Raw genomic sequence first — 21,807 nt, 5'->3', positions numbered from 1 at the left:
TTCTAGATGAAGGGACAGGCTCAAAAAGTACTAGAGTCTCACAGAAAACCCTACAGTTGAGAAGTGGTGTCGTGTGGACTCAGTTCCACCTGTTCCCAATGAAAACGCAGTGCCTGTTCAACTCCACCTTTTGAAAGGATTAATCAATTGATTTACTCCCTCTGGACAGTCAGTCTATAGTGTTTAATCTGGTAGGGTTCATCCGCAAGTCATGCCTAGACCCAATTCTGAGAGTCTGATTTTTGTCCTAGGTTATAAGCAAGGTGACAGCAGACACCAGTATAGTTAAGGATTCTTTATTTCTCTCTATGTGGGTTTTACATATATTTATTAGTTATAACTTTCCAGAGACAAAATTGGTGTGATTAGGGGAATTTTAAAATAAATGTATATAGAAAAAAAGTTTAAGTACATAAATACACTCCCATTTTCTGTCTTTAATCCTGGTGAATTGGATTGGGTGAATTCATATTCAGGCTTCTCCACTAAGATGAAGTGGGTTGAACTCCTGGAAGGTCTGTCAGGAGCCTTAATCCTTCCCCCGAGCTGTTTACCTTTTTTGCCTCAAAGCGGGAGCCCCGGAAATACACGTTTCCAGGGTGTAGTCACTGAGCTTTCTGTTCGCCATCCTGATTTCAGCCTTCCCCTCATTTTCTACTTTTACTATATGTTCAGGACCCCATTTTTTTTTTTTTTTTTTTACTTTTTTAAATATTTTCAGGCATAAAATAAGTTGTAGAACACAAAAAAATTAACTTGTTTTATTTTTTGTATCTGAATTTTTCTTCCAAATTTTTCTTTCACCTCACCGGTTCCATGAAAGCCTCGAACACAGGGGTTCTCAGTGCAACAAGAAACTGGAGAGAGGCAAGGTGGGGAGAACGGGGACAGAAACTTCAGGTATTTGGAGTCTAAAAGCAACATAAAAGAGACACAGAAAATTTCCAGCTCTGCTTTTGATACTTCTTGTAGTCTGATAAAATCTAAAATTCCTACCAAGAAAGCATTTTCACCCGTCGAAAGTTCTACCTAAATTATAACATTATATCTGACATAGACAATGAGCAATGCTTTGAATAGAAAGTTTTATAATTTTTATGGTTTCAGACATAAGTAAAGATGGAGGAGCAGTATTTTCAGTATTTAGAAGGTTGGGCTTGAGCTAAACAAGCCCGTTACAGAGCCTGGCTTCATCCCATTTTAGCTATGTGACCTTGGGCAAGTTACTTACCCTCTCTCTGTGTTTTGGTTTCTCATTGAGATACTGTAATCGAGATATAAATAGAGTCTATGCCATTTGGACTTTTTATGGTTAAGTAAGTTAATATTGACAATGTGTTTAGAGCAGTAGTGGAAAATAGGAATCACGGTTTACATGTTAGCTGTCATCAGAAGCACCACCATCCTTCCCATCATCCTCCTCACCACCGCCGCCACCGCCGTCATTGTCATTGACGTCCACTACGTGGAAATTCAATCCCAGGTCCCCATTCTTCTAAATGTAATTACTTAGAAACCTAATAAATAAGGACTCACTATAAAGCATCACTATGTAAAATAGTTTAATCAAAGAACTAGCAACATATATATGAATAATGTACACTTGTATTATGGAACATATAACCTAACTCAAACTTTTTCAAATCTAAGTTGTGGCCACCCTTCCTTTCTGGTTCATTGTATATTCAATGTACAGAAAGTTGTACTCGAAGTGACTCTGCTTGGTTTGGTGTTATTATGGTGAGTATATTTTCCTAGGATTTCCGATTAGAAACTTCTGACAAAGAAATATTCCAGGAGTCAGAATTAGACATAAATTACATGCTACCGAGGTGTCTTCTTATTTCCAAAAGTCAGGACAGAGTCTCTAAGATCACATCAGGATACTGTTTTTGTGGCTATTGAGTTTCACCCTTGAGAAAATTAAAAGGACTGACAATGAAGGTATAATAAATCTTACTCTGACCCGAACACATTTCGTGATTAAATTGCCTATTAACTATCCAATTCAGTTCGATAAAAGTAGAAAACTTACGTTTTAACTCCTTTTTCACTTAACATTTAGAGAATTGTAAAGGCATTTCACACATTTCATAACAATAATTACTACATTTGTCTGTTTAATTCAACGTCAATGCCTTATTTACATGCTTCGGGTTTTAATTTGAGATGAGAAGGGACCAAGAAAAGGGGGAGCCACTTTTTATATACAGGAGCAACTGGCTCTCTATTTTTAATTTTTATCTATTTTCTTTGTCTCAATCCCCAGCCTCTGAGCCCAACTTGAAGGTGCGGTCCAGGTTAAAACAGAAAGTGGCAGAGAGGAGAAGCAGCCCCTTACTCAGGCGGAAGGATGGAAATGTTGTCACTTCATTCAAGAAGCGAATGTTTGAGGTGACAGGTAATTGAGGACTGGGCAGATAAACACTAAAAAATGCTGGTAGTAAGACTGAAAAAAATTAGTTTAGAATCAATATGCCTGCTGCATATTAGAAGTTATTTTGAGGAGAAATCTTTCGTGAAAGAAGATTATATTGAAAACTCACAAGTAGTTCAGTAAACCTTGCCATGCATTCACCAACTGTGTTAAACAGGAAATGAATGAAAAACAGAAATATGTGTCAATCTAGGCATAACTAGGGAAGCCAAAGCTCACCTTAATCTTTCCAGAAACAGGCAGTCCATTTGGGGAATGCCAACCAGGAGAATATAACTTTTAATGAAATTTGATGAGAAATGAGCAGAGGGAGGTCTGAGCGGAACACATCCCCCCATACTCAGACATGAATGTACAAAATACATCTGGGAAAATTAAACTACATGGAACAGCAAACCTTGACTTTTCAACAAATTTACAGAACTCATAAATGACTTTATGTGTTTACTAGTGAACTGGGACTTACGGCAGGAGGGGGATATATTGCCTTTTATGAAGGGAAAGAATCTGTCATATTCACTAGTCTCAAATGGAAGAGTTCTTATTTTTTTTAGCTGCCCAGTTAGTAGTGGGGTGAACAGGTTAGGAAATTCAACCTGATGTCTTACAAAGTCCCCTAGTCCCAGTTGTACCTGGTCTGAAATTACAGAAGACCTAGGGATACAAGAACCAAAAAGGCTAGTCAAAACAATAATACCAACTACTGTTTATTGAGTACCTAGTTCAAGCTATGCATTTGTGGCTGGTCATTTCCTTTGGTTGCATCAATAAAGTGGTGATCTACAACCATTTTTCTCCATTCTCAGGGGAAAAAAATGTGTTTATACCAATGCAGTCAGTTGATGTATTATTTCTCCAAGACCAAATCTTATCCTTAGCAGATTTTTTTTTAATTTGTTTTTTATATCTCCTTTGTCAATGATGGTGTCTAGTTTCGAGATAAATATACTGGGGACTGTGGAAGTGCAGAATACTAATGCAATACTAATACTAGTGCAGGTTATTAGTTTGACAGGTTATTTGTGGGGAAAGTTTAGTCTCCTATTACCCTGACAGATTAATATGTTTATCTGAAGAAATGTGTTAGTGGGAAAATTTTTCCTTGAGGGATAAAAATATTAAAGAAATAAAAAGTATTTTAATAGAGTTTATATTTATTTTACAATATCAAATACGATAATTGATTCAGGCCAAATGAGTTCTAATTTAAGAGTTAATAGAGTTTTTTCATAATAGAGGTCCTTGGTTGGGGTGCAGAGTTGGGGAGTGAATCTGTTTTAATGAATACAAAGAAGGCTGCTGCTCATGCTGCTTTTCTTTTTTTACTTGAGAATCTTATTATCTAAGGTCATATTTATTTATCCCAATATTCTCTTCTATTTTCCCGTTAATCTCTTTTCTTGATCATTACTTTTTCTCCACAGTCACATTTTCTTAACAAATTGCAGTGGAATTTCGTTTAATACCTGTCTGAGTTATGATTAATCCCCATTTATAAGGGTCACAATTTGCTAGAGTTTTTTACTCAAGCTTCTTTGCTTTTGAAGTGTCATGTTTTTCTCTACGTAATTTTGTAAGGTAACGACTCCACTTTTCATCTGAGGAAATAATGTGTATTCAAAGAGAGGCCTATGCATTTATTAGACACACACTTCTGGCCAATGAGTAGGGACTTGTGGAGCTTCAGCGGATATTTTTAACTGGATTGTTGTACTTATTCTCAGTGTGTTTGGAGGCTCTGCACTACAGGACATGCTGCTTCCTTCACCCGCCCTTCTTGTCCTTTCTCTGCCAGTTCTCATGTCATTTGGATGAGCTCTGTTTGGATCGTAATGCTAATTATTTTTGCAGACTAGTCAGAAGTCATCGTAGCATCATAGCAGTTAAATTGCTACTGCTTTCCTGCTCTCACCTCTGTATCTCTCTTCTGCCTTTCGTAGGCTCAGTGCCTGCTGTTGCACACCCATGGCACCTCTTTCCTCCTGGTAGTTGGCATAGGAACCACTTGCCATCTTCCTCTTTTTCTGCCCTTCTCCCTACCAAGACGTTGTTATTTTTGAGTTCTAAGCCTTGGCACTTGCAAGGGTGCCCTCTCCTTCCTTCTCCCCTTCCCCATTGTCCCGATTTTCCGAACTCTTAGTCAAGCTCCGACTGCAGTATCTTCTTTTCTGAGATTTTCCTCAGTGTTCCCAGAAAATCAGCTGTTCCTTCTCCTCCCAGACCCTTTGTAGTGGGAAGTTGTAGAATCCTGTTCCAGCATTTGCTGCCTTGAATTCTAGGGCTTATCACAGTGATTTCTACATAAGGAAATCCTTCGGGCTATCGCATTAGATAATAGAGATAATTTAATTTTAAATTGGCAAGACAGAATGTTTAAGGCAATAGTTTTTTGTTGCTGTCTTTTAAAGATGGGATATGGAAATGAGTCATCAAAGAAAAATCAGTCTCAGTCATACAGGAGAGACAAGAGTTCAAACTCTTGGGGGGGAAAAGCTCAGGATTTTCTTTTTTAAATGTGCATTTTCTTCTTTCCAAGAAAAGTAACCAAGAAAGAGGCAAAGGTAAAAAAGCAGATTAATCTAAATGTATGCAAGATACATAGACGGAAAGCGAGCAAGGTGGTTTAAAAATTTTATGATACCCAAGAAGAGATGAAATCCACAGTAAGGAGGGGCAGGATCAGAGTTCTCTCATCCATCTCACGTTCTTGCCATTGGCAGGGCACTTCCGGTGGGAGATATCTTTGTGACAGAAAGCTGAAATTCAGAGGCGTTCCCAGGCAGGGCAAGCAAGTGCTACATGCACATTGGGAGCTCCTGTTCCCTGGGGGACGGATGGTGTAGGAGCCGGGCTTTGATCTTAGAGGTGGGATCGGACCTGCTGTGAACGAGGTGGAGAAGAAGGTGCACGAAAAAGGATGAAGTGGGAAAGTGGCACCTGATGGGGGGCAGGCGATTTGGATTTGAGCGCAGAGCACACGAAGGGCTATGACAGGAAATCATGGGAGGCGCCTTTAGGAAGCAGAGGAACTATTTAAAATGCAGCCGTGATGCGAGTGGGCCCTAAAATGGAGTCTGAAGCTCATTAGGGAAGTCAGACTTATGCATGTCTGCACCGAGATGAGGTTTGGACTTTGGGACTTTCGTGTTGCTATAGAAGTACATTCTGGAACTTGCCCCCTTCGCTCTGACCTTAGAGTTATATCAGCCGGACACAACCAAACCTTTCAGAGCCAGCCGTCACACCATGGGAAGTAGCCAAGAGGACTCATTTCTCTGGCCCCGGCTCGTGGTTTCTGCCTTCATAAGCTCTGGCTACCTTTGTCTGCCGCGGGGCACAGTTGGGGTCTTCCCCTGAATTGTGTCCCCCAGGTTCACATTTTTTTAGATGCCAGATAAACTCCAAAACTGTTTTATGGCTTCAGACCCTTATTGGTGGGTAGGAACATGGTGAAACTTGCCTCACTATGATCTATCACACTGGTAACAGTCAAGAGGAAAGTTTTGAGAGACAGTTGTCCCAACTCAGAAATATGAGGAGACTTTTGCTAGAACCCCTGAGAGACTAATGGGGGTCAAGGGCTTAAACTGAAATGATTGTTGTCAGAGGTAGATGGGAGAGAATGTAAAGAATGAAGTTAACTGACCTAGTAACTGATAGATGTGGGGTCAAGAAGGGAGTGCAAATGACTCTAAGGTTAGTGATAAACAGAGATAAGCAGGGTATATATAATATTGGAATACAATGAATTTGGTTCACATATAAAGAGAGATTAAAAATGTCCAGCATCTCAAAGGGATTCAGGCTGGAGTTTATGAGAGGTAAAGGCAAGAAATGTAACTTTCATGAGAGTGTTCTGCCTAAAGACCATAGTGAATGTCCCAATATTGAATGATTTTGACAAAGGAAGGAGAAAAGGGAAAAGACCACAAACTCAGGTGAAATATTCCCAAATTTTTCACCATTCTTTATATTAACTGGAATGGAATTTGTCATTCCCTTGGGGGAAGGGGTGGTAAAAACAATGTTCGATGCTGTGTATTTCTTAGAGTATAACTAAAATTCAACTTTTATGTGTTTCATATATATATTTATACTTCCCAATGTTTTTCAGAGTCCTCCGTCAGTAGTGGTTCTCCAGGGTCTGGTCCTAGTTCACCAAACAATGGGCCAACTGGAAATGTTACTGAAAGTGACACTTCGGTTTTGCCACCAACTCCTCATGCTGAGGTAAGACTCTTATTATTTTGGTTCTTCTAAAAATTAGATCTTCCTCAATTAGCTCCCTAAAACAAAGTGATGTTTCTGAACTGAAGTTTAGAGCCACCTGTTCTTAGTGATTTTTTTTATAAATTTCTAATGTGTGGAATTGAGTAAACTTGATCTTATTTACAATGTTTAGATGACAATCAGGTTTGAAAATATTGAAATGTAGTCCTCAAATACACACACACACACACATTCAATAATGCTGAGTATATACTGCCCAGTCGTGTAGCTCAGTAGTCCTTGTGCTCGGTTCTTGGTTATTCTGATGGGAGTAAGCCCATCAGTAAGTATAAAAACAACCTCATGCAAACCTCAAAGAAGAAAAGTGTAGAGAGGTGCATTTTATTCGCTTGACTCAAAGAGTAATGAAAAAAAGTACTGGAATATTATAGTTGAGGAACAGTGTGCTCCACTGAGCAAATATTTACTGAAGACCTACTATGTGCCAGTCATTTTGCCTGACAATTGGGATATAAAAATGAATAAGACATGAACTGTGTCCTTCAAGAATGAAATATTAAAGGAAATTGGTCTAAAAGAACACATGATCATTTTTTTTCTGATTTTATGCAGTCATGTTTATTAACATTTGTTTTTCAATGCATGATTTATTGAAACCAGTGGTAGAAAAATAGAGGAAAGTAAGTTAGAAGTCAGCGAGAATTTGTCTATGTAGCTTCTAAGTGAGGCTAAGCAATGGCTACAGTCTGGAAATAGCTACTCTTATGTAATCAGCTGTTTTGAAGTCACCATCGATTGACTGAAATTCTCAACTTTTCCTTTCTGTCATTATTATGCCTCCGTACCACGCATTGCTCCTTGCGAGGAAAGCTGTACAGTGGCTTCTCGTTTGTAACTGTGACATGCTTCTTCCCTTGTATTTTAGAGAGTCATGGTACCTTGGGCTGGACCAGGCTGATCAAACCTCTGACTCTTGGATCACCTGCGTAGCTTCCCTGATATGTATAAGGATGATCAGACTTCTACTAGAACGCTCCTGCTGAACAGGAAGCTTGCTTCCCTGTCTCCCAAGGCAACGCTGTTGGTTTGGGACAGTGAGCGTGACTGATAGAAATGTCTTCTGTACCTTATGCCACAATCTGTGTCTCTATAATTTTATGCACATATGCACTTCCATTTATAATAAATTATTTATAAATTATAAAATTATGAGACCAAAACAAAATTGAAAGCATAAACCCAGAACTTAGCCATGATAAGCAAAAAATTGAAGCCAGGGAAGTCACTTTTACTCTGAGGACATGTGTGTCCTTGAGTTTTAGTTTTCAGGGCTGCACAAAACTCAAGAGATAGAAAGTAAAGGCTGATACTGACCAAGGAGACCAATCTCATAGGAGACCCTCCAGGCCTTAAGCTGGGAGCCCAAAGGCCCAGGTCTATGCTACATGGACACCCCCAGCCTCAAAAGTGTCCTGATGGGAACCACAGTGAGGCTGAATCTTTCCCGTAGAGTGGTAACCTGAAGCTAACCTTTGCATGGAGTTGTAGCCAAAATTTCCATAACCTCAGACTGTTCATTTGGTTTAAAGCACCCCAGATTTGTAGTTCCCCTGAGTTTCTGGAGAAAGCAAATATAAACCCTCTCTAGGGAAATATACTTTTTTCTAGATGTCAAAAATTTCCCTCAATTTTTCAAGGAAAATGAGCAGAGCAGGTAAATGTTCTCTTGCTCATAACTATCTTTTTATTTGAAGAATAGCAATTCCGACCTCTACATTATCTCTGGGTCCTTCATCTATTTCTTTTTTTTTTTACCGTACTATTCTTCCTCTTTCTCTTTTTTGTTACCTTTTCTAAAAGATAAAAACCGATGAAAGGAATGCATCACTTACATTTGTGGCAATAGATGGAAGTGGGACCACTGGACTTTTGGTTATAGGTATTGTATTTATTAGTGCAATTGTATCTCCAACGTTGGTCAGTTTTCTGCAACTCTTTAGTCAATTTACAGGAAAAGAATAACTTGGTAACAATTATTTCTTAAAAACTTTAGGTTTCCATTTGTGCTCCTTTTAAAGAATATGATAGCAGGAATGCTGGAAGGTTCTAAAGGGTTCGGCTCTAGATGAATTTTGTATCCTTGGCAAATGAAAATGACACACTCAACTACATTGGACAGCATGTATGATTCTTGAAAATTCATTGTTCATGCAAAAAGGTGCAGAAGGCCACTTTACAGCATGATAGTGTTTTATAGATTTAGAAACAGCAGCGTGCTATTTTGATCTGGAAACCATATGTAGTAAAAGTATATTTTTAAAAGGCAAGGGAGTGATGAACACAAAATTCAGCATGGCGGTCACCTCTCAGGGGGAAGGAAGGGTGATTAGTGACAGGGTTGGTTGCTAAAGAGGAAGATACATGTATTTGTTCATTTTAAGCACACGCACCTATGCATACAGTACTTAGTACCACATAAAGGAACAACCAAGCAGTATTACATATTCATGAGATTGGAAATAAATGGAAAAGGCGAGATTTTTCTCTTTACCTCAAGCTTTTCAGGACTTGTTCAATTAAATGCATTGTCCCAGGCTGTAACTTCAAAGATTCTATCTTTAAATTTCAAAATACATACAGAAGGGAATGCACGTTAAAGGGATTTGCTTATCTTATTTTAATCTGTTTTCTATTCCTAAAAGGTTTACTGCCACAAATACTTGTTGAGATGCCCAAGACTTTCAGCTCATTGTTGGACATAGCCTGTAACTGACTTCCCTTCTACCCCCACCATTAAAAATAAAACAAAACAATACAAAACCAAAAAACCAGAAGGAAATGTGATTTAATGGAGTTTGAAAGAGCAGAGGTATTTATTTCTTCAGGTCAGTGACAGGACATTCACCTCCAAAGCTGGAAAGACTAGTTCAAAAGCACGCAGTGACCTCATAATGAATTAATTGTGTGCCTGAACTATGAACCGAAAGGCCAGGTGGGCAGACCTTTCTGCACTGATGGGTAGCCTCTCCGTGGCCCAGAACAAGAAATTCAGCCCTGATGGCTAACATGTGGTTTTCTGCTGCGTTGCGTTTGCGGAGGCCTGCAGTGTAATTCATGCTGGAGAGGTGAGGAGACAGCACAAGTCAAACGGAAACTCTCGGCAAACAATGTCTCAGCTTGGCGACACTAAATGCTCCCACTGAGCCTGGAGAAAAAGATGAGAAAATATTTTTAGTAAATTCTTGATTAACAGTCATTTTGAATTGAGTGTGATTTTAAAAGACATCGCAGGTTAATAATAACATGGGATTTCATACGAACAAATATTTGGCGGGTATGAAAAATTTACACTGTGAACTACACTTTCAAAAACCGAGCTAGTTGCCTGCGTCGCCATTTACAAAATTGGCTTATTCTACCATCTTTGCTTAAGTACCAGGGGTGAGGTTTAAAAATAGTGTAACAGAGCACATTTAAATGAATCCTTTATTCTGTGACCTGCGAGTAGAAAAGCCTGTCACCTAATTCTTTAAGAGCCCATGTAAATGAATGAGGTTCTACCCTCGCCTGCTCCTTAGGAAACAGGACACTAAGTCTGTATATCAGGCTGATCTTGAGGCTTAGGCAAAAAAGAAAATTTTCTATCTTGTAATTCACATGTCCTGCATAATTCAGATAAGGGTTAAGTCATAAGTAGGAGGGGAATTTACTCATAAGTCCAGAAGAAGGAAGCAGCACAGTGAATTCAAATATGTGGGTCTTCTATTCAGAAGGCTTCATGGGAACCTGGTCCCAAAAGTAAGCACTGTGTTGTCTTTGCTTAAGTCCTTAAACTTGCCCTGGCCCTCAGATCTAGTGAAAGGTAGTGATACCTACCCCAACAGCCATCTTGGGAGGAATCAGTGTTTGTAAGGCAGGTGGTAAATTGGAAGTGTGAAGCAAGTTCAATTTTTGTTGTAGTTATCAGTAGTGACTCCTAATAGGGAAGACTCATTAGCATGTTTGTCTTCAAGCCAGCAAATCTCATGTGAGAATGAGCCTCCATCTGCTCTGACCACTTCTGTTCCATTTCTTCTATTTCTTACATATGCTCAGTCCCAAACTCAGATTGCTGGAGCCACTTCCTTTACTCATTTGAAAACATGGTTGGGGAGCTGAAACGTAAGGAGTTTCTCTTTCCAACTCCAGTCAGAGATGTCTTTACCTATCTAGTTACTTTATTGTTAATACTGTGGGCTTGTGGGTTCAAATGTGTTTCCATGAATATCAACACCATTATTTCAGATTCCTAGATTTATTTGATAGCTATTTTAACAGTAGCCAAGCAGCTGGTTTATTTCTAGTTGAACATTAGTGGCTGGCTCTGCTATGCTATTTTTTAAATAATTTTTTCCAGCAGATAGAAACAACTCTTAAAAAGGACTCTAATAATAAGGTTAAGTGCTCTAAAATCATCTGAAATGTCGCTGTTTTGCCCCAGTTTCACATGACTCATCTGCCTATTGTTTCATAATAGTTGTTGTGACATTTGCTGTAAATGTTATGCTCTCTTCTGAGTGGGTGTAAGGCCTTGGTTTTCGATGGCAGCAAATAAAACGCTTTCCTCCCCTAAGGGAAAAGAGGTTGCTATGACAAAAGAATCATTTACTAGGAATAACATGAGTCAATATTGTAAAGCAAGACCTTTAACAAAACATCAATGCCTTTTAAATGCAAAGAAGGTCTTGTTTAATGATAATTATTTTTGTCTCCAAACCATTTTATAGTAATACATTCTTGTGTGTGTCCGATAAAAATAAAAACTTAGATTTTTACTGCCTAAAAAAATTTCTTCATCGCATGGATATTTTAATTTGCTATGAGCCGTCTGAGAGTAGAAAATAAATGCTATCTTGAAAATAGTGTGAAAACCACAGGCAAACATTAAAAGATTAGGAGGTTTGTTTGGCTCTCTTTTTAGATGGTCTGGATTTGGGGAAAGGGACCTTTTAAAGCCAAAACTGTGGTTTACAAACACGTCTCCCTGGATGCTGTTCTAATAGACACAGACATTATCTGATAGAGCTAGTCAGAGATTCTTTAGTCTCAGGCTGATGTCCGGGAAGGTGGCAGCTGCCCAGAGTTAAAAGCCAATGAGTGGTAGAGCTCAAATGCAAAACGCTTAGACCACTAAGGGCTAGTCCTTTGCACTAGCCCTGACTGCCTCTCCACCAAATTGTAGATACTTGCATTCTTTTTCTAATGCTCATGCATATTGTAGGTAATTTTGTACATGCAATAAATTGAAAATTCTACATCCACTTTTTCTATGAGCTTCTTAAAAAGTAGGTGGTTATTTACAGAACTAGTATTGTCAAGGGTCATCTCTTGACTTGTCTTCTTGAGAGAGAAAGGTGTCCTTCCTTCTTTCCCCCCTCCCTCCCTCCCTCCTTCCTTTCCCCCCTTCTTTCTTTTTTTATCCCCACAATATCAGAGGCCCACAGGGAGGCCAAGGGAGGCTTCAACCCAGGTTCTTGTCTCCACACAAGAAAGAATTCAATAACAAGACAGAAAGATACATTAAATCACGGAGGTTTTATTAAAGTGAAAGTACACACTCAGAGAGTGCAGGAGTGCACAAGAAGTGAGTCCCGCCAAAGGGTCCAGGTGCTAGGTTTTATATTTAGGGTTAAGGGTAAGCGACACAAAAAGAGGGGGAGGGACAGGGGAAGGGAAGTTTTTGTCCTTATTTTGCCCTTTCTGGAACTGTCATGACACTGGTGCATGATGGGTTCTGCTCTATCTGCAATACTAACGATATTATAGTGGCATTATAATTGGCTATTCACCACTTTTCGGTCAGGCAACCTGGCCCAGCTGGACAGAAATGATTCTTGTTTGCCTCTATATTTTTCCCTGGAGAGGGGGAGGGAGGAGGGAGTGGTACCTCAATCCAGCTATCCTCCCTCACCCACTTCTATTTTCCCTGCCCCCAAAAGCAGTCATTCTCTCCTGTATTTCTGTTTGTGTGGGTTCTTGCATCATATGTATTTTTTGCTTTGTGCTCATGAATTTTAGTGGCTATCAATGGCCGGTGTTATATACCTTACTCCATTTCTTATTTTTATCACTAAGCATGTGTTTTTAGATCCAGCATGTCATTATGGATCCATATACCTAATAGTTTGGGTTTAGTCACCATAAAAGTCCATGGTGGGCACTCCTACCCATTTTCTAGTTGGATACCCCATGGCCTCCAATGCTCGCCCACCACCAAAATGTGCTTTAATATATACCCACAGACACCACCCTGCAACTTTAGTGAGGTGATATCTCGAAGATGTAATACCCAGCAGGAAAATCACCCAGCCAAGGTGTAAGGTGTTGTTATTTTGGTTTATAGTGCTGAGTTGTTCTCCAGGGGTGCTACAGCAGCCTACTGTCCCACCAGTGATACATGATGCTTTTTAACTTTCCAAATCCCTGTAACAGTTGACATTGTACATTTTTCTAATTTTTTTTTTGCCAGTGTCCATTTTGTAAGAGATGTTAAGTCTTTTGTTTCAAACTAATCATTTGTTGATTTCATTGGCAAAATAAATAGCTCTATTGAGAGCCATAGAATTGTTCAGTTTATGTGTATTTTATTGATGTGAATTACAGATAGTATCCATAAGATAAGCTTCCAATTACCATGGTGAGAAAAGTAATGAAATTTTGAAGATCATGATTAAAATGTGAGGAGACCTTACCTGCACAATGCCTGCCTCAATCATACCCTTCTTCTCAAGAGCATGCTCTTTCTGGTGAAATGCGAGTTACCCCTCAAAGCCTGGTTTAAAATTGACACCCTGCTCTGTGCCGTTTAAGTTTTTAGCCCTACTCTATAGTCATGATTACTATAGAGAGTTCTCTCCCTGTCTGTGCACCTGAATAGCATGTGAACTTATGGGGTATAAGGTATCTTTATACACCCACCACCTAATATTATACTGTTCATCTAACTTAACTGTTATTCATTAGTTGCTTTGTGAATGGTAAATGTTACCTATTGATATAATTAAATTTTTCATTTTATCTAACTGCAGCAATAGTTTGTGGTTCTGAACATTTTTTAGATTTAAACCATCTTCTTCACTAAGATGTAAAACATTGGCATCTTAGCACAGCGTTGATTTAGGGGCTGGATCCGTTTCAAAACTGCTTCCTGGAAAAATCCTGGTTTTGTCTGAAAATACATGTGAGCTCTCACCGCAGTGCTCAGGTGGGGTAACCGTCCAGCCTCACATGAATACTGGTCCAGATCCTTCATTGTTTGAATGAAATGGTACCTCCCGCCGCCAGATTTTCTGGCTTTCAAGTGTGTCCCCACTCTTTTAGCTGTGTAGGACACAGCTCCAGGTTCTTCTTAGGAAGTATTAATGTGGAGCTGATAGACTGCTCCCATTCTAGCTGTTGGAACTCTGCATAAATGCTGCATGTTTCCTCATCTGTAATCACAGGAAATAAACTACATAACATCCTAGCCCTTGAAGGTCACAGTCTCTATGGGAAGGACCAGGATGGGCCAATTATACCTAGTGAACTTGGGAGGCTCAGGACTAGCCCAGCTTTCTTAGGAGTTGACTCCAAGACTTAAAGAAGCTCCTGTCTATAATGTCACCGGGTCTTTTGCTTTCTTCTCATGCCCAGATCAGCTGGGTGCTCTCTTTCTTTTCCAAAAGCCTCAGGGCTGGATTTTGCTTCCTTTTCTTCTCTAACGCTTCCTTCTTTTCCATACTTTTTAAATGATTCCCTATCAGTCAATAATGGCACAGAGTGGTGTGTGTGTGTGTAGCTTTTGCAGCAGAAACCGACAAGGTATCATACTGCCTTGATCCGTTTTAAAGTTTCATTGCTGATCCCACTGGGAACCAGAACTGGGAAGTCACTCGGGTTCTTCATCCATCGCGTGAGCGTAGGGGTAGATGGAGAGGACCTCTGAAATAGAGCTTATCGCCCAACAACTGCCTGGCGCAGGGCTTGGCACATGCTAGGTGCTGAAAATCCGTACACTGCCGCAGAACATGGAGGCACTCAATGTGGATGTGAGATGACAGAGGTCTGAAATCCCGCAGTAAGTTTCCAAATTCTTTCACTTTGGTCAAAGGTTGTGTGAGTAGCCAGTGTGCCACTGCCTTATTCCATCTGAGGAAAACAACTTTCTCTCACTTTAGTATATGTGTGCATCCTGTGATGGCCTGGAAGGATATCATGGAAGTTCTGTCTGGGAAACAAAGATGGCCTCTTTTGTGAGGTCTGTGATATCTCTTGCTGTCATTCCCACAATGCACATCAAGCGTCAGTGCTGTACGAAGCAGATACACATCCTGGAGTGAATATTAGACATCATTTACAGTTTTTATTTTTCCACATTTATTTCTCTTCTATGAATACAGATAAATGAATGAAATAATCCCTTTATTATAAATTACCTCTTGCTGTCAATGAGCTAGTTAAAATTTTTAATTCGTCATACGTTCTTTCTGTTCTTTGTCAGGTATATATTTTATACTTAAAATTTATGTTAAAAGAATATTAGTATAAGCCAAAAAGTAGCTTATCTTTTTAATTCAATCAAATATGTAACTGCTGCTGATAACCCATAATATAAAATTGCTATCTCACATACTGTAATGATGGAACTCTTTTCAGCTATCTTCATGCTATAGCATTTTAGACAACTTTGTAAAAGGTTACGTATAAAGTCAACATGGTGTTACAAGTTTCAGTATACCTCTTGTTTTTCATGCATAAATAATCTGACCTGTTCTTTAGAGAAAAAAAAAAGCCCAAATCTGAGTTAGCTTGGAATTTCGAGGTGCAATGAGAAAAATCCACATTTAACCTTCTGCCTTTATTATCTTAAGGCTATATGACTCATCTCCAAACAAACGTATGATTGAGGTGATGTTTTGGAATAACATCCTGTGTTTTGGTGGCGCATCACTCTTCAGTGACATTCTGAGGTTGCATTGTATTAGCACATGATATTTTCCCCAGTTAATTGATATCCCAGGTTTGTCCAGGGGAAAATCTACAGCTCCCCCAAACATGCTTGACAAGTTATTATATTTACTTTAGTCAAAGCCCGTGTGTGCAATATCCCTCTTGGAGGTGGTCTATTATTGGAGTCCCATATGCTTTTTGTTTGGGAAGAAAGCAGTCACTGTGTCATACTGTTACATGGAGTATTCTTTTTCAGGGATGTTGTTCCCTTGGGGACCATATCGGGCCAGAGTTCCTTAGTCTAATAAGACCTTTGTAACTCTTTTTGTATAAGAGTTCTGGGAGGGAAGCAAGAATTAAACAGAAAATGTAACTCAAGCAACCATATTAGACCACATGTGGGAAAACATGACTCTTAGTATTGTGTTTTAAAAAAAGGTATTTGTTGTAAAAAGAACTGTGATGCCAAAACACTCCGTGGATTTCTGTGAAAATGAAGGCTGTCGTGGCACAGGGAGCTCATAACACTTTAACATTCACTTTAGTTTCTCACTGTGAATGATCTAAAAGCACCACAAAGAGTTGTCTAGTCACAAATTTTATAGTAAAAACATATGATTAATTATCATAGAAGTCTTATATCATGATATTTAATCGAAGATTTCCTTGTGTGAGTTTTCCCATCAGTGAAATGATGTTTAACTCATATATCTATCGAGTGATGAATATATGTATATGAGTGATGAAATTATGTGAGTGATGAATATATATAAAAAGTATATATATTCATAAAAATTACTCAACTTGATTTTTGTGCTTTGTCAGCTGATGACACACACACTGATTTTGTCCATAAAGCCAGAATTACAAAAATGAATTTTGCACAGTGAACATGGAAGCCCTTTTTTTAGATTTTATAATGATGCCTGAGGAAGAAAATTTCAACTTAATTTTTACATATCACATCTGGATACAGGAATCATAAAATAAATCATCAAAATATTTAACATTATTTTGACTGAGTGTGATATTATAAAACCTATTGTCTGCAATCTGGATATTTCACAGTATAAGTTGTGGTATTCTAATCTTTTGTGATTCCCCTTTCATTGTTTTTTTTTCCCCCCTTTTTCTCTTTTTTACAGCAAATGGTTTCACAGCAACGCATTCTGATTCACGAAGATTCCATGAACCTGCTAAGCCTTTATACCTCCCCCTCTTTACCCAACATCACCTTGGGGCTCCCGGCAGTGCCCGCCCAGCTCAGTGTAAGTTGTCACACCAGCAGCAGCCCAAAGCAGCCCGAGTGATGTTTTCACTGGAGACTCTTGTTCTTATATAGTTAGACTTCAGGGAAACTTGGGAGAGTCTCCTTTGCTCTTTACTGAGTTGTTCAAAGATGTTCAGTCTAATTTCAAATGACAGAATTATACTAGTTCATACAGTAATATATGAAAATAATAACAAACATTTGTAAATGCTTCATAGCTTTTAAAAAAGAATGTACTTTCCAGATATTTTATTAGCTCAACATGACCATCCCGGGAAACAGGGATTATGAGCCACGTTTTTACGAAAGAAGACACTGAGACTAGTGGTGTTTTCAGAGTCCGAGGTCACAGAGCCACTGGGTAGCAGACCCGGGAGTCCACCCAGGCCGGTGCTGAGAGGTGTAGCTTCTATTTGAAGCAGAGTGGTATATGTTTACAGAACTTATTTTCTGAATGAATTTATTTCAAGAATTTAAGTAACTTACTCAATTGTACTGAAGAATACGTATCTGGAAAACATCTTTAAGAACAATATTAAACTCCTCCCAGGAGACTCAAAGTGAAGAAATTACTTTAAAAGCCCTAACAACTGAAATAGGATCTTTTGGAGGTAATTGTCCAACTAACAGAAGACAGAAATAATTATTTTATACATAGTCCCTAAAATAATACAAATTTTTGTCATTGTAACAGATCTGTAAGCTTTACATAGAATAAGTCATCTATGAAATGTGTGAAAATTAAATTTATTGCATTTATGTAAAGGTCATGTGATACATGAGATTTAAAGAGAAATTTGTTCTAACCCTTGGCACCAGTTTTGCCAGTCTTTAGATGTGAGCTTTTCACTGAGTGCAACCTGTCAAATTCACATTTTTTACAACATTTTCAGATCAGGAAATTGTAAAAAGTGGGCTATTTTTTGACTAATTTATTTTCAGAATATAAGACCTGTATATGGTATACTAATTTATGTACAAGCACACCTATAGAGACATTTTTAAATGATACATTTGATGGTTGGGTTCAATACATATTATAAAATAAGTACTAGAGATATCTTATATATTTGGGGGTTTTAATAGAGCGGAATGTTGTTTTATGTGATACAGCAATCTTATACTAGTGAGGAGAAAGCAAAATTTGGATGATGTTATATATCTGGGGATTGAAGAAAAAAGACTTAAAAATACCAAATTCAACCATGTTCTTGAAATTCCACATGAAACCTTTGTAAACAATTGGTTCTAGCAAAAATTAATAAGGAATTAGGGATGAAACTAAACATAAATATTCATGGATGATATATTCAGATCTTCACTTATTGAAAATTGCTTTCTCTTCCTGTTTTTCCTATCTATCTCTTCCAATGATAAGCAGATACTGACACAAAAACTTCCCCTGACACATGAATAGGCATTTTATATTCACTCCTTTTTGCAAGCTCTAAGTCCCTCCTACCAGCTAACACAAACATGCACTGCTTTTAATGTGGTCAGGGAGAATTTTTCTCTCAAAGGACCAAGTACTAAAGCCAGACCATTTAATGTTTTGATGGTAATACAATTTGGTGCCGTTGGATGAATAAACCAATGTGGTTTGGATCGAAGTTTCATTTTTCTTTGCTTCCATTTTGGTGTGGATGAGGCCATCACAATTAATTTTTCAAGCTTAGCATTGCTTTGGCAAAGGGACCTCCAATATTCCATTTCCCCACTGAGTAGTGGGAAATTTTAAGGAAAAGAGGCCAGGAGAAGGAATCACTGCTAGATGAAACATTGTGTTGACTTGCTGTGTGACTAAGACAGACCATTTACTTCTTTGTCCTTTAATTTCTCCATCACTGAAAATTGCTTTGCTTCCCTGGTGCACAGCAATTTTGAAAGATGAAACATGAGTTTTGAAAAGAAACATGCCACATAATTTTGAGGTATTAGACTTCTGCTTTTGTAATACCAAAATGACCACCATTCATTAAATCCTTTGAATAGGATAATTCATTATTACTATTGATGGTGTAATTATTATTGCTTTATTACTGTTATCATACATTTCAAGTTCTTAATAGCATTTTTATTTGATATAATTCCACTTGTAGTTTATTTTATTAAACAAAAGTATCTGGAGTGTCATTTTCAATATTTTAGAGATTTGGGGATCTGTTATGAATTAATATCAAATACATGTTTAAATCCAATTCCTGCATATTTTGTACAACCTCTCAATGAGTTATCTGAATAATTTTATTTTAAAAATTAAATATTGGAAACTTACAGCTCTGTGCACTTATTAGAGGATGTGAAGAGAAAGGACAAGTTATTCCTTCTGCTCAAGACTCCAAAATTACAGACCACTTTATCTCTAACTTCTTAATTGCTATGATGTATCCTTAGTTTAGCAATTTGAGTAAATTTTACTTTTCCAATATACCTTTTACTTAATCAGTATATTAAAATAAGAAATACATTTCCTAGTTGTTAAACCTGAAATTAACATCATTTTTAATGTTAAAAGATCTTTTTTAAGTACCATGATACCCAATACTCAATTGTCTCCAATGCTTCAACTCTACTTTTATGTCTCCTTTGTTAGTTCAGTTAGTTTAAAAGACATGCTGTTATCCATTTCCCTACTCAGGCATAGGTAAGATGGGCCTTTTTGAGGGGAGGGTGAGTGGGAGGGATATGGAATAAAAAACTAATCTAATGACGTACAGACCTAATGGCCCACATGGCTGAAAGAAGATTCATGTCTTTATTATTTCTTGACACAGGCTTCGAATTCACTCAAAGAAAAACAGAAGTGTGAGACCCAGCCGCTTAGGCAAGGCGTGCCTCTGCCCGGGCAGTATGGGGGCGCCCTCCCGGCGTCTTCGAGCCACCCCCATGTCGCCTTAGAGGGGAAGCCCAATAGCAGCCACCAAGCTCTCCTGCAGCATTTATTACTGAAAGAACAGATGCGACAGCAAAAGCTTCTTGTGGCTGGTAATTAATAAGGGCACCATTTGTAGATCATGTGGGGGCTTTTGTCAGTGATCCAATGTAATGTCTTTTTAATTCAAGACACTGGTAAAGATTTGCTATTTCCCAAGGTCTCGCGGTTACCTGGTACTGTGGGGAAGGCTGTTATCCTTAGCCATTTCCCTAGATCCATACAATAGTTTAAAAAAAAAAAATCTCACCTTATTTAGCCTTCACATGGCAGGGTGGACTAATGGTGAGGCATTCATCCGTCAGACACATGCCTGTCCAATGCTTTGGTACTTCTGCCTTCACCCCGTCCAACCTAGCCTTCCTTTGGTGTTTGCCTGATAGAATCGCTCCTTTTCATAAACTTCATCCTCTATATTTGTTTTCTTCTTGTGGCTTCTCATCTTTCTTACGCATAATTGTGTGTGTGTACATGAATATATATATTTTTTTCTTTTCAGGTGGGGTTCCCTTACATCCCCAGTCTCCCTTGGCAACAAAGGAGAGAATTTCACCTGGCATTAGAGGTCCCCACAAATTACCCCGTCACAGACCCCTGAATCGAACCCAGTCTGCACCTTTGCCTCAGAGCACATTGGCTCAGCTGGTCATTCAACAGCAACACCAGCAGTTCTTGGAGAAGCAGAAGCAATACCAGCAACAGATCCACATGAATAAAGTAAGTCCCCAAGCCACAGCATTATGCCATCACCACCAGAGGAAACCGGGGTTCTCTTCACTGACCTGGGCATTCAAGGGGGAGCACCGGTACATGTCAATGCCACAAGGAGACTGCCATCAGGGCTCAAGGACACCATTGCAACATAAAGTTTTCTCCATTATTACATCCGTGGGACATGCGTAGCAATTTTGATATTATAGATTAGCAAGGTCTTTTGTGCCTGAGCACCAATTTTTTTTTAATCCTCACCTGAGAATATGTTTATTGATTTTAGAGAGAAAGGAAGGGACAGTAAGAAAAAAACAAAAAGAGAGAAAAATATCAATTGGTTGTCTCTGTCTGTGCCCAGACTGCGGTTCAGACCCGCAACCTTTGGTGTACGAACAACACTCCAACCAACTGAGCCACCCAGCCATGGCTGAGCACCTATTTTAATACATTAATACATAAGGGCACACAGGCACATGTGTGCTGGCCTCGTTTTTCGGGTTTGCAGGAAAGGCTTGGGGCAGAGTTGAATGGTAAGTTTTGACGTCTCAGAAGCTTGCACAGATGTGGACAGAAATGCCAAGGTTAGCCAACAAGGGATTTTTCAGCAACTTGTATGTTTCCATGTTATAGTTATTTTCCAGCATTTCCCACTTTGTTCCAAACAGTGTTTAAAACAGTTTCTGAGAACCTTGTGGTAATTTCTCCCTGGCAGCCTCGTTGTGGCTGAAATGGAGAGCGAGTGTGTGTATCGTACAGCACCACATCCTTAGATGCTCTCCTGCTGAGGCGACCACAAAGAAACAGTGATTACAATCTAACAATAGCAGACAGGCTGGTGAAGCATTTTCAATGAACTTGTAAGCAGAACCGGTCTGCACAGTTTTGCCACTGCTTTCTGCTAGGGTTGGCTTATAAAACCTCATTCCTGGAAAATGTTAAGGTCCTGAACATTAAGGTCCTATCCACTTACCTTTGTTACTGTACAACCTGCAGGTATCTTAGAGAGGTATTATGTTGAGAAATGATTTCCTGTTTACTGTTAGATAGCTAAAAATTGGCTTAGTATTACAATGTTTTACTGTAGTGTAAACAGAGCAAAACTTCATGGGCAAAGGTCTAATCTCGCTTACCTGTTTGCAAGTGGGCGGAGAGTGTGTCTCCTCTCTTTGGCCCCCACCTTACAAGGCAGAACCATGAAGGGCACATGGGCTGAGGACCACACTACAGAAGAGAATTTCTTCCAGCCTAGCCCTCTGATGC

The 21,807-nt window shown here is 38.8% G+C and overlaps 1 protein-coding gene across 2 annotated transcripts in view; it reads left to right on the top strand.

The window, feature by feature from the left end:
* The window catches only part of HDAC9 (histone deacetylase 9), a 608,128-nt gene that overhangs the window by 413,309 nt on the left and 173,012 nt on the right, over window positions 1-21,807 (top strand). Inside the window, exons 7-11 of one of the 2 annotated variants that reach the window (XM_054564529.1) lie at window positions 2,270-2,401; window positions 6,552-6,667; window positions 16,780-16,902; window positions 19,679-19,889; window positions 20,336-20,553. In XM_054564529.1, coding sequence (XP_054420504.1) covers window positions 2,270-2,401; window positions 6,552-6,667; window positions 16,780-16,902; window positions 19,679-19,889; window positions 20,336-20,553 — 800 coding nt within the window. The remainder of the gene's footprint in view (window positions 1-2,269; window positions 2,402-6,551; window positions 6,668-16,779; window positions 16,903-19,678; window positions 19,890-20,335; window positions 20,554-21,807) is intronic. The other variant, XM_054564530.1, reaches the window with a different exon arrangement.

This window comes from Pteronotus mesoamericanus, unplaced genomic scaffold, assembly GCF_021234165.1.
Source record: "Pteronotus mesoamericanus isolate MK-2021 breed Mesoamerican mustached bat unplaced genomic scaffold, CSHL_Meso_final scaffold_85, whole genome shotgun sequence".
NCBI lineage: Eukaryota > Metazoa > Chordata > Mammalia > Chiroptera > Mormoopidae > Pteronotus > Pteronotus mesoamericanus.
This window is presented reverse-complemented; position numbering and strand designations above follow the sequence as displayed.